At 39.6% G+C, this 13,665-nt stretch overlaps 2 protein-coding genes across 3 annotated transcripts in view; both read right to left on the bottom strand.

Annotated features, from left to right (window-relative positions):
- Positions 1-1,042: 1,042 nt before the first annotated feature.
- renbp (renin binding protein) lies at positions 1,043-7,453 on the bottom strand. The gene is made up of 11 exons (XM_088289607.1): positions 7,314-7,453; positions 6,395-6,504; positions 6,211-6,286; positions 6,055-6,130; positions 4,908-5,086; positions 4,491-4,718; positions 2,816-2,897; positions 2,495-2,670; positions 1,795-1,926; positions 1,455-1,542; positions 1,043-1,357 (listed from the first exon to the last, which is right to left on the bottom strand). The coding sequence occupies exons 2-11, from the start codon at positions 6,493-6,495 to the stop codon at positions 1,284-1,286; spliced, it is 1,212 nt and encodes a 403-aa protein (XP_088145733.1). The 5' UTR covers positions 6,496-6,504; positions 7,314-7,453; the 3' UTR covers positions 1,043-1,283.
- Positions 7,454-8,477: 1,024 nt separating this feature from the next.
- The window catches only part of pex10 (peroxisomal biogenesis factor 10), a 75,432-nt gene continuing 70,244 nt past the window's right edge, over positions 8,478-13,665 (bottom strand). Inside the window, exons 1-6 of one of the 2 annotated variants that reach the window (XM_088289609.1) lie at positions 11,858-12,137; positions 11,042-11,122; positions 10,540-10,952; positions 9,954-10,126; positions 9,272-9,407; positions 8,478-8,901 (exon numbers count right to left, since the gene is read on the bottom strand). In XM_088289609.1, coding sequence (XP_088145735.1) covers positions 8,833-8,901; positions 9,272-9,407; positions 9,954-10,126; positions 10,540-10,952; positions 11,042-11,122; positions 11,858-11,969 — 984 coding nt within the window. In that variant the 5' untranslated portion in view covers positions 11,970-12,137 and the 3' untranslated portion in view covers positions 8,478-8,832. Of the gene's footprint in view, positions 8,902-9,271; positions 9,408-9,953; positions 10,127-10,539; positions 10,953-11,041; positions 11,123-11,857; positions 12,138-13,665 lie in introns of those variants that run through there. The other variant, XM_088289610.1, reaches the window with a different exon arrangement.

The following is a 13,665-nucleotide window of genomic DNA, read 5'->3' as shown; positions in this document are numbered from 1 at the left end:
CACACGCCCGCCCGTTCTTTTATTCGGTCATCCGGTATTTACATTTACATAATCGGAACATTAATGGAATCGTTTTTCCCCTTAAAGCTGGTTCATTAAAATGCACGCATTCATTTAAAAGAAATTTAAAAAAATCCTGAAATCTAATGTGTGAATCACTACTTACTACAGATAAGAAAACCAAAAAGTAATATAATGTATATTTTCATTAATTGGTAAAATATTGATAATTCAAATAATTTCATAACCCCACCGAAGCCCCTCCCACCTTTTGATATTCTAAAAGATATTTATCAATAATTTTCTCCCCTACTACACCCCCCATCTGCTCTTCATATTTGCTAGTGCAGTGTGTTAATGAATTAAGGCCCTAATCTATCACAGTTTAGTGTATTGTACACCATCACATAGATTTTGTATGTGCTGCCGCAGCTCCATGGCATGGAGGCTGGCTTTTTACTTTGTTCAGTTCATGAGAAGAGGTAAGTAGTGTGGCAGGACATTGTCTCTTTTCCAATCTCAAGAAAGTCATCAAGGGTACTTGTTTTGAAAACGTGGAGCGACATCATGATAGCTACGACGACGAAGCTGCTGAGGAGTACATGAGGGCTTGGCAGAGAAGGCTGGAAAAGTGTGTTAGACTCCCTGAGGATTTATTGCATGTTTTTTTTTTTGCACCTGTAGACATAGCACTGATGTGACCGGCGGCAAGTTCCCATCGTGGCTCATCAGTCCGAAAAGGCAGTCTGACCGGTTTGAACTTAGCCCAGGGACCATTGTGATATTTATTTTTCCTCTTTTCACAATGGAGCACGTAGGAGCATGCATTTTTTTTAAACATGGATACATGGATGTTAGGTTAATCAAATCTTCAATTGCCCCATCATGTAATTGAATGTTTTTCTGTTTTCTGTCTCAATATGCCAATATGCCCTGTGATTTACTGGCAACCAGTCGAGTGTGTACCTCGCCTTTTGTCTAATGTCAGCTGGGATAGGCTCCATCTCCCGAAAAGCCTGAACAAGATAAACGATACACAAAGTGAGTGGATGGACAGACTCATCAGGGGAGTGTTTTATTTCATAACTAATCTGCAATTCAAGATAGGAAAATTGAGCAAGATAAAAATTGCTTAAAATGCTTGTTACAGCAGCAGCTGTTGTGAAAGCGCAATATAAATCAAGATGCATTGTATTATTAAAAATACATTCTTTAGACAGATTTTGATCTGCAAACGTTTAAAAATATGTCTCCCTTCTAATTAAACAAAACGGAGAATACATTCACGGCGCATTATTCAGCAGATCATCCAGAAGACGCTCACACATATACAGGCAGCGCGGTACATGGAAGAATCCTGCAGAGAAAATTGAGAAAATTATCCAGAGGCATTTATTTCATTGACAAAACTTTAAAATCATCCACCAGCGCTCAATAGCAATGTTAATTCTCACCTTTAAAAGGACCTCCTTTAAAATCCAGAACTACTTTTCCATCTTGTGACAGATAACCAAACCATTCCCCATGTTGGGCATCTGGAAACTACACACATAGAGACACATGTCAAGCATAACTATTTTGACTGTCAAAACTTCACGTTTCATCATTAAAATGCTACACGCTTAAGATGTGACAAGTGAGCGAGCGAGCATTCTGTTATTTCGTCAACATGACTCCACAATGCCCATTTTCTCCCTTAACATAAATATAGAATATGATTGACCACCCTTAGAAAAAAATAAATAAATAGGTGTAGGGTCATTTGAAAAGTTTGCAGTTTGGTGCAATACTCACATGGGTAAATGTGTAGTCATAAACTTGAGAGAACCTCTGCAGCAGTGCGGGCCTTTTGGATTGGCTGTAGGCCATGAGGAAGGCGATGAGAGCCTCACAATGAGGCCACCACAGTTTCATACTCCACTCCAACTGCTCAAACGCACCAAAAGCACAGATTTACTATCACGCAACAAGCAAACCAACCAACACAGAAAAGAAAATGCCATTCAAGTTAGATTAAGTTGTGTGGAAACATTTATGTATGAATTTGATAAATGCAGGCGTTGGACATTTTAACTTATTCTGCATTGCACTATTATTTGTAAATAGAAAAAGAAAAAAAAATACAAAATCATCATAATATTGATGTCCACTGCGAATATTTTTTTGGGCACTTATGTAGTTTCATTATGATATTAAATAGGGATGTACTAAAATGAAAAATTATTGTGAGAAGAATTATAATACTGTACGTTAAAAACAAACAAAAAAAAAGTCTCAGACTGAAACATTTTCTGCACGTTGCCAAATAATTGAAAGGCCATTTTCAAAATGCAGCTCAATTATTTTTTTTGCCCTAAGTGTCATGTATCAATTTGAAAAGTACAATTCAGATTTTTTTTTTGTTTTTTTTTTGGGGGGTGCTCTGGGCTCATTTCCCTGTGCCAAGGCACGACTTTCGCTATCTTCAGATCCCAGGTAGTGATGAGTGAATGACCTGTGTGGGACAGTGGCCATCCACATCCAGGAAGTAGAAGAGGCCACCATGCTCTTTATCCCAGCCATATTGAAAGGGTAACTCCACAAATTTATCGATGGCTTTCTCCTGCAGCTCCTGGTCCGCCCATTGAGTAGCGTATTGAAGCAAGAACCAGCCTGCTTCCAAGGCATGGCCTAATTTGACATTGTGAGCATGAGGAGAAATAAAATTAAAAAAAAGAGGACATTTTATTGGGAAGGAGGGGAAAAAAAGAAGAGCCTTGCTGGAACTGGGCCAAACATCAAACAATGCTTAATTTTAAGATAGTGGATCATTTACCAGGATTCTGAAGTCGGCCTTGACAACCTGGCAGCTCTGCCCCCTCCACCGACACATTCTCTAAGATAGCTGTGCCATCTCTCTGTACAAAGGAAATAAATCGAGATTTATTTTGCAGATAGGAAACATATTTGACTGTTGCAACGGTCACAAAGAATACTCGCTCGCATGTTTGGCAGTTTGTACGCTGGATTCCCTTCCAAGTGAGAGTGGCTGACAATAAGAAGCCAGCATCAATATACAGTACCGTGAAAAAGTAATGGCCCTCTTCTCAAATTCTTATTTTGGTGCATAGTTTCCTGACAAATGTTTAGGATCATGAAACAAACGATGACAAAGATAGCCCAAGGAATCATAAAATGCTGTTTTTAAATCATTTGATTTATTAAGGAAAGAACTATTGAAAGTTACTTGGCCCAGAGTGAAAAAGTAAGTGGTTTGGACAAGCTCAGAAATAACACCTGAGCAACTGGCAAAGAGTCTTTAAAACAGGGGTGAGCAAACTTTTTGATTGGCGGGCCACAATGGGTTCGAAAATTTGACAGAGGTGCCGGACCAGGAGGAGATGGATGGAGTGTTTTGGTAACTTCACCTTATCGGAGAAAAAAAATACATTTAGTTTTAAATGAAAGTGAACAAAAGAGTTACAAAAAAATTATGCCTTTGACACAACACAGTATTTACAAAATAAAACATTAACAAGGTTTATTCCTGAAATTTTTTTCAAGTTTGCCGGGCCGGATTAAAACGTTTATGTGGCCCCCGGGCCGTAGTTTGCCCACACCTGCTTTAACACCTCAGCGGGAATATTTTGGTACACTCTTCCATGCAAAATTGCTTTAACTCAGCAACACTGAAGGGTTTTTGAGCAACTGTCTTTATAAGGTCATGCCACAGAATTTCAATCGGATTCAATTCCGAACTTTGACACGGCCACTCCAAAACCTTCATTTAAATTTTTTTCAAGTTTTCAGAAGTTGTCCCCTTAGGATTTTCGATGAAAGAGCAACATTCATGGTTCCATGAAATAGTCATCCAGGCCTTGAAGTAGGAGAGCAGCCCCAGAACATCACACATTGTTGGTATGATATTATGTACCCTGCGATGACGCGCTCTTGGGGTAATATCCAAAGGCAGGTCACTCCCGGGAAGTTTCACCACAATTACGTGTTTTTTCCAATTGTGGATGATAGCTGTCATTGTGATTCGTTGGAGTCCCAAAGTTTTAGGAATGGCTTTGTAACCCTTCCCAGTCTGATAGATGTCAATCAAATCAATTCTCATCCGTTCTCAAATTTCTTTGAATTGTGGCATTTTGTTGCAGCTTTTTGAGATCTTGTGGACGACTTCATCTTGTCAGACAGGTTCTAAAGTATTTAGGTGATTCCAAGTCTGGTGGTAATCAGGCTTAAGTGCAGTCGTGAAAATGAACTCAGTTTTCCCAAAAATGAGATTCGCCACAATTGTTGCTGGACTATGACGCGTTTTTCTGTAATGACTCATTTGTATCTCTCAGCACGAAAAGCAAATCAGGATTTCACGTGCGAGTCCGATTTCTCATATTTATCATGGAATCTATCCAACTGCAAGAACTATTACGCATAATGTGGCCCAACACTTTTTGCATGGTAGCATACGTGACACAACATGCAATTGAATTCGAGCTTGTTCAAACCTGAACATGCTGTAGAATCTGCTGCACACACCAGCTGCTTAACTTTTTGTACTTCAGGACTGCCTCCTCACCACGACCTTCGGTGAGTTGTTGCACGAGACACATCAGCATCATTGGAACAGCCATGCTGTTGGCGAGTGTGTCACCGGGTAGCACGGGTCGGCCCAAACCCGTTGGGTTAACCTGAACCCAGAAGATGAGCTGCGCCATCATCTTTTCAGCCTCTAGCTGGGAACAAAAGAAGTGGTCAAATGATGGGTCAGTTACATTTAAATTTTTTTTTTTTTTGCAGCTATAAATAATTTCCAACAATTTTAAAACTTAGTGTTTGTATGAAAAGCAAGAATTCATAATCTCCAGATGCAAGGAATTAAAACTCAAGATGAGCTGGTGCATTTTTTTTTTTTTACTTTGTACCTGCATGTCCTCGTCACCGGTGACTCTGCTGAGCTCGTCTAAGGCCATGATGTAGAAACATTCACTGAATATGGTCCTCTGTACTTTGACGGCTTTACCATCTCGTGTTAAACAGAATGCGCACTTCATCTGACCATTGTCGCTGGAAACGCATGCAAACTTCCGAAGGAAAGTCCCCCCTGAAATGTAAGAGAAGATAGTAAATCGATGACTGAACACATCCGCTATAAATGAGTTTCAACCGTGCGGAACACAAATCTACACACACCTGTTAGGATGCCAGGTTTTATGATGTAAAAATGAGACCTGCGTTTTCAAAACCTTTCCTGCCATTAATTTGATCTATTATCTGTACAATTCACATGAAAGAAAAGGCTATTTCTGTGGGGAAGTAAAAATAAACAATTGAGATAATGTGGTTGCAAAAGTGTGCACACCCTCTTATAACTACAGATGTGGTTGTTCATTTGGAATACAGCAACATCCCCAGTAATAAAATTTGGTTACGAGACATGTGCAACTACATTATTTCAGTTTTTTTTTTCTTTGCCTCTGGAAAAGACAGAAAATAATGTTCAATTGAGTTGTACGGGCTAGCGGTCACATTCATTGGAGAAAAGGTTTTGAAATCTTGGTTTCATATCCACAGCGTGAATGTGCGTCTGTAAAAGGATGACTCACTGATATTTGTAACATTTTGTTCTGACCTTCTGGGCTAAAAAGAGTTTGAGTGCAGATACGGCAAGTGTAAATTGCACAATCTCTATTCTGGATGGTAAAAACAGAAGTGTGATTTATTTATTTATTTTTTTTAAACAAAGATTATGCCACGTTGTGCATACTGAGATCTGATCTTCTGACTTGAGACTCCAGATATAAGGCCATTACCGCATCAGAATGTTCGAGTTTCCATAGTCGCTTAGAAATTGCCATGAATATTAATGAGTAGCCGCCGAAATTGGCCAAAAAATGTCACACAGAGTCTAGCATCGTCGGTGATGATAACACTGAGTGAATCACAACCAATCAATGACACTGATCAATATCCATGATTGCATTTGCCGTGACCAAATACATGGTTGTAAAATTCCAGATGATTAGCAAACAACGGTCAGACAATTTTGTATGTCTCAAAAAGTGCACATACCAGCTATGGCTGCTTCAAGAATTTCAGGACGGTGGAATCTATCCATTGTTCTGTACAAGCGGCAGTACATCCACACCTAGGAATACGCAAGATTATTCAAGCCGATAATGGAAACGTGTGGCCTACATGCTTGACAAAACCACTACGAAACCTTACCTGTCTTCCCTGCAACCAGACGTATTTCAGCTCATCATAAACCTTCCCATTCTTCCCAATGCAATTGAAGAAGCCCCTGAAACAGGAAGCAGGCTGCCATCAACAAGATTGGCCATAGCTTTCTGACATTAACATTTTCATCAGTATTCAGATTTATTCTTTTCAGTAGCGAGCAGTACGGTACCCATAAACTGTGTCATGGGAGTATTTCAGCCAGAAGTCCACAACATTGTTCAGCTCTTTCTGAATCTTCCCGCGACACTCCTCCAGTTTCACCACAGACATGGTGCTCTTCTAAAGGAAATGGAAAAATGATATGTGAAAGTATAACCAATGACTGAACGGACTGTGATGGAAAACCTTGTCAAATTTAGTTGTGACAATGACAAATCTGAGTTTGTTCATTCGACATCAACTGAAGGTACCTCCGCACAGCGCTATGCTAAATCTTCGTGAAATGTAAAGTTCATTTAAAGTTTATGAACATTTAAAGCAGATTTGCCCAAGATTTATTTTACGTTTGGTGTATCAGCATTTTTCAACGTTTACTTGGAAAAAAGATGCTGGGCACACAAATCATTTGAGTTATTAGAAATGTATTCAATTATTATTATTATGTATGGCCAAATTATTACTACCTGTGTGCGTGTGTATAGAGCTCCCCATCCACTCCCCCGCAGGTGTATGGACGGAGCGTTGGCCTCGCCCTCTGCACGCCCCAGGTAATACAGTAGATTATTTCAAACTTCTATTTCAAAGTCTTGCGCCCATGCATTTTTGACGGGAGAAATGTTGATTCATCCCCGCACCCAAATCCTACTAATATCTGCCATCATTATGCCGCTTGCAGCTCTACATTCGGAGTTGGCGAAGGTCACGTGACTGGGGGTTGGATGTTTTTTTTTTTTTTTTAAGTTTGCAAACAATAACGACCACAGGTAAAAATATTTCTTTCCTCTCGCCTTTGCACATAAAGAGCATAGCAAAACTGCCATGACGACACGCCGCCGAGTATATTTGTGGCTAATCCGACGTGCTTCCGCTTGACCTGCACCGAACGCAAGAAAAAAGAAAAAAGGTCCGTTCGAGAAGCGATTCATTACCTGCAGCCGAGCTCACAGGATTCGAGGCGGAGTGGACCTATGTGGGGGATCCTGACGTCTCACTGCCTCTCCGCAAACAGAGACTGTCACGTGATTAGGCAAAACAACCAGAAGCGGAAAGCGTCCCTGTGACATCATGACAGGAACGTGGCACTTTAAAGCAGAAAACGTCAGGAAAAAACATGGCTTAACCCTTCTATTATTGCGTTTAGTACGGAGTGTAATAATTCAAATTTTAACTTCTTTGCAAAATATACGATGCCATGCTCACGATGAGTGCATTAGAATATATAAATTCCTAGATATGCAGCCGTAAACTTGTGCCACAAGCACGAACATATGGAACTAAGTTCTGATCTTAAATGTATTTTGGATGAATTAGTGCTTTATTTCAACATAAAGAGCTGATAGATTAGCTCGATCTTTCGACCAATATATCGTTCTATTTCACTCGGTACTGTGCACACAACTGATTTCAAACACAACTTAATCACGGTTTCGTATTAAACACTTCAACAGCGTGTGAACATTAATTCAATACAAGGATGTGGAAGGGTTATCCCGTCTGCCTCACAGTCCAGAGGTAAAGGGGTCGATTCCGGCTCCCGCCTTCGTGTGTGGAGTCTGCATGTTCTCCCCGTTGCCTTGCGAGGATTTCCTCTTACATTCCAAAGACATGCATGGTATGTTAATAGAAATCTCTAAACCAGCTCTAGGTGTGATTGTTTGTCTGTGCCATACGATTGGCTGGCAACTAGTTTGTGCACCGGCTACTTCTAACAGAGAATTAATAACACCTAACATTTTTTATTAATATTTGCATTATGCTGCCAGACATTATGGGAGTAGACATAAATTCTTTCTCCGGTGTTTCTCCATTCACGATCATGCATTCCTCTCGCAGGTAAACTCATTTTTACCATATGAACAATGGATACTACTTACCCCATTTGAGCTGCTTGCTCATAGGTAACACGAAATGGAGCCCGGACTTGGGGAAAGCATCGTGCAGAGTGTCCCGCGGACATCCCGCCTCTCCATTTCATTAATTTCCAATGAGACCTTGGGCATGAGAACACCTCTAAGTAATTTTCATGCCATTTATTTTGTTCACAACATCAGACATGGCAATGTTGCTCTGCCCGAGACAATCTTTTATAGATATTCCCATTGAACAGGTCACTTTATTTCATCTCGTGTATTCATTCAATAATGACAAATGACAGTGTATTAGAATTTCTTGCATTAAAACAACCCAATAAAACCGTTGTTTCAGTATTATCGACTGATGCAATCAAATATTGAATCCTAGCATCTTTTTATAAAAAAGGCACAATTGTCATTTCAAAGATCATACACAACTGTCCATCTGTTAAATATAATGTGAGACAGAGAAAGTTACAAAATGGAAATTATTGATTACGTTTTTTTTTCTGGGGTGGGCAGTCTAACAAAAGCTTATGTTTAAATAAATACATTTTTAAAATTGAAACGATTCCACCAGCATCATATGCATCTTCTAGCTGTAGTTCCTCAGGTACACTAGTCGGTGAGGCTGGAACTTCTCACGGCACAGGGGGCACTCGGCCTGTATGAAGTCATGGAGAAACAAGACAGACAATATGAATCCAACCGTATACACACATGAATCATCAATATACACTTAACTGTGTTGAGTACTTTTAGTATCAGACTCACAATACCGACTAATCACAGCATGAAGTGCGAACATGCTTGCATTGATTTTAGTCTGCAGGGAGTATCATTTATTCATGCAAACTGCATAAATGTGGCTTCGCTATACGGCATGAAATGAAACATGTTTTAATGTCAGCTGGTTTGACATGATTAGACAACAATGCAACATTTGAATGGCAGAGATGAAGTGTATTTTTGCAGGATATAAAATTTTGGGATGTACATTTTTGCCATAATGATGGTTGTGATATGGGCCCTACTTTGGTGTTGCACCATTCTGTGATACACTCCCAGCAGAAGAGGTGTCCGCAGGGCGTACAAGTTGAATGTCTGCGCTTCTCCAAGCATAGGATGCAGCGGGTGGGCGAGGAGCTTGACTTCTGTGTTTGCTGCGGGCTGAAAAAGTAAAAAAAAAAAAAAATTTGTATCAGGGTGTCGAACAGCGTACACATTGGTCATCTTAATCATGTCCAGTCAGAGGAAACACATGTCGCTCATTTAAACTCCATGACCCCATTCATTGCTTTGGATTATTACACACTTCTATGGCTGTGAATTTTTCGCACTGTAGTGTCTCACACAGTGAAAAAGAATATCGCTATCAAGTGATGAGAAAAGGAAGCTTCAATTTGTTTCATGAACCAGATGTATTTTTTGGTGCCACTAGATGGCACTCTTGGTTTAATTAACGATATGGGTTTATAATATGGAAGTCAGTGTGCTTTGAGACCAATGTTGATCAGAGAACGCCATCTCGGGAGTAAAAAAAAAAATACAACAACTGGTTCAGAAAGCTGATTTCAAGCTTGATTTTTCCATCACTTCCTGTAATGTAACGTAATCAACAAAATGTAATGCGTGTTCCATGGCTCACGCAGTTCCCCTCAGCAACATTTTCTGGAAGTCAATTTTATTCTCATCGCCACATGCGTATTAGTTTACCTGCCAGTGAGGTTCCTGTAAATCTTCCACTCCAGCCTGGCTCTCTGTCTCTGTTTAAAATTGTTGAGCTGCAGACACACTGTGATGAACAGTTGAATGAGGGAGACGAATCCCAGCAGCCTGTAGCTGCTCCTGATGGTCCCATCATCACTCTGACGTCCTGAAACACGCAGCTGCACTCACACAAGCATTCACATAATTATTAATAAATGCTTATATGTAAACAGTCAATGTACTTTTCCTAACTGAAAAGGAAAAATATTGCCTTCAATTGTAGCCAGCAGTGTCATTTATTAATTACAGAGTGAATCTTTTACCTGCCTATTTCTGAAAATGTCTGAGAGGGAGAGTAACTGATTAGTATAAGTTAACAGTGTGGAATTCTGATAAGTGGCACAAGTAGCCAACAAGGAGGACCTGGGTGCTTATTTGTGCAACGAGGCAACAACTCGTTCAAACTGCTTCAGTGTGTCACTAATAATGTACAGGTCAAGACAAACACCTTATCGAATTCTAATTTGAGACAGTTGAAACATTGACATTAAAATACATTGACATTAAAATATATAGAATGTAAACAGCTTACATAGGTGATTGCAGATGTCCTCTTGGATAGTTGATAAAAAATGCCGCTGACATAAAAGAGAGCTACGTGGAATCTGTGCAGGAGTGTGAGTGTCTGCTGGAGGACAAACACAGCGGGCAAACACTTTTTCCTCTGGGGGTCTGACAGCAGTCCCACTGCCCTCCGTACGCATCTCCTTAGCCACACTTCCAGGCTCCACAGCCCAGATGTGGCCTGTCGCCGTCTGACACCGCTGCTCTGCTCCTCGGCGCCTTCAAGTTCGTTCTCCACACAGACCAAGACCTTGTCCAAGAAGTAGGGCAGGAATGTATGGCAGAAAACAAAGAAGCCTCGTCTGGCTAGGGAGGGGATGCGTCTTTTACTGGGGTCAACTTGGATGATATTGACATACTCCTCACCCAGGGTCTGGTAACCTGACAAGGATGGTAATCGTTGAATTAGGGCTGGGCGATATGACTAGAAGTGGTGACAAAGACATTTGACATTGCTTTGGTCAACCTACCTACGAATGTTGTTAAACCAAAATAGGCGACGTCTGAAAGAAGCTCAACTTCTTTCCTCCAGTCCAGCCACCTTTTGGAACCTATTGAAAAGGAAAACATTAACTGATTACGACAGCTGCAACTCATTCCAGTGTTGATACAGTTGGTATTACGTTACGGCTGCTCAAATGCCATGTTGTTGTTGGAAAAAAAAAATCAGAACAAGCGGAATTGTTGAAAAAAAAATAAATCTCCCATTAAAGTGATAGAACATACAACTAATTTGAAAACAAATAAAAAAGTAATTTCAAGAGGGAAAGTAAAAACTGAAAAAATGTGGTTGTACAAATATACACTCTAATAAATTGGTTTATGGCTGAGTTCAAAAGTAGCCAGTTTCAAACATGTGTTAAACTGGAACCAACATACAGATGCTACTAAGTTCCGCTGATTAAGTTGTTTTTTCTTTTCCTGCTTTCTACCTGAAGGCTAAAAGTTTTGTGCAAACACTGACTGCTATTTGAACCTCTTCATAACTTCCCACACCCTGCCCCAAAGCATTATGCTGCATTCAGCGTGTTTTTACTGTTTAGTGTTCTTTTGGCGAGGAGCATTGTTGTTTCCACTGCAGTCTTTCAGCCACAATGAGGTAAAGTTGAAAACAACAAGATGACTAATTCCTCATAAAAGTTCGCGTCCTCTTGAGCAGTTTTACCCCCGCCACGTCTTAAATGATGACACAAACCTCTTTCCCGAAACGCTTTAATCAAGCCAATAAAGGTGACATTTAACCAGATCCGACCTGGGTCTTGTGTGATCATTCTGCAAGGACTCACCGGCAAGCGTTTGAAAGGTTTCATTCGCGTTGTTCCGAAGGAAGGTTTGGTAGTACTCGTCCTTCTGACCGGCTCGAATTAGCTGAGACTGGTTAGCAGGAGCGAGGGGCATCGTGAATTAAATTAAATGCCTGCATCGGTAACCTCTGTGGCAAAAGCTTTCATGCACCGAATGCGCATTGACACAATAAATTACTGTTTCACAAAGCAGTCGCTACTGAACTACAGGACACCGGAGACAGGAAATGTACCGGAAGTTGACAAACAAACGTCCGACCAGACGGTAAAAATCATCGTTCAAATTTCCACAGCGCCGTTTACTGGTTAAATTAGATATTACAACCACGCGTTCCATAGTTCAAATGCGGTTCAGTTCAGGAATGGCTATATTGTATAAAATATACATAAGGTACATTATACTGTACTTAGTGTAGTGTTTATACATCCATACTATGACCTTTAATGCCATTTATAGGATATTTATAGGACGGCTCTTCCTGGTGGCAGAAACTGAAGCTTCTGTGATCTAACTGTATGCAAACAAACCCTTTTGTCGTTTAACAAAGGCAGATTTACTGAGAAAACAGTCATGTTTGAATGAATGATTATCTTTTTGTGGGGTAGGAGCCTACGAGAAGTAGATTTTTCAAAGTTAGAATGTGTGAAATTGTCAGCGGAAAAGAAAATGGCACGCGGCATTGTGAAACTAATAAAGGTCATGCAAAAACAATTATGCGGAATTGGGAGCACAGTTTAAGCACCACGAAGCAAAACAATTAATAAAACTGGACCCAGAGACCTGAAAAACAAATAAAAAATATTGCATATTAAATACGTTACAATTTAATAAAGACAGTCAAATTGTATTTGAATACAAACAATTTAATATTAGTATTGTTGTAATTACAAGAGTTGGAAATCATCAGCTCAAGAGTATATGTGTTAGATGCCATGTAACTGGTCAAGATCAAACATTTGTAAAGTAATAAAAAAAAAAGAAAGACAAACTTTGAGATTGTATTTTTCTAACACAGTATTGGTTTGCGTGACATACCTCCTTATGGCTGAAAACATAAAAGACTTGATGTCATGAGATTATTCCTCACCCTTTTTTCTCGGTTCTAAGATACTTAAAAACCTTGACATAATTCAACTTAATTTATGAAGATTATTAAAGCCAATCAACAATTAGGTATCATTTTCAGTTATCATATATTATTATTACATTATATATATATATGTATATCTATATATATATATATATATATATATATATATATATATACATACATATACATATACGTATATATATATACATATACATATATATATACATATATATATATATATATATAAAATGCTACGTCACAGCTTTCCTCTATGTGGCTATCGTTTACTTTGAAAGTAGAGTTTAAGGTGCACCTATTGTGGTTCTTTCTAGTTGAACAAATACTATCTGATATCTGATCTAAGTGTCTTTTTACAACATGCCACAAGAAGCTCTCCCACCAGTGAAAGTAGGTCAAGAACGTCCATTCATCCATTCATAAAAGCTCTTCTACGTGAGACTGAAAAGTGGCTAAACCAGTTCCTTTCTCTCCTCTCCCGCCAGCAAGGTGTACTGTATCGTCCTAATAATGCATCCCATTCTAAGTCCACTCGTGTGCCTCAGCTGTATCTATCTACGTCTACAGAACTCCCAATAACCCTTGGACAGTCCTGCGTACCAGGAAGTTGAACTTTGCTTCCATGTGTAAAGGGAGTAGCTGGAGTGTGTATTCCTTACTTGGAACTCAACCCCCAGGTAA

Source organism: Idiotropiscis lumnitzeri, chromosome 3 (genome assembly GCF_059441095.1).
Source record: "Idiotropiscis lumnitzeri isolate Australia: NSW breed Sydney's pygmy pipehorse chromosome 3, RoL_Ilum_1.0, whole genome shotgun sequence".
Taxonomy (NCBI): domain Eukaryota; kingdom Metazoa; phylum Chordata; class Actinopteri; order Syngnathiformes; family Syngnathidae; genus Idiotropiscis; species Idiotropiscis lumnitzeri.
This window is presented reverse-complemented; position numbering and strand designations above follow the sequence as displayed.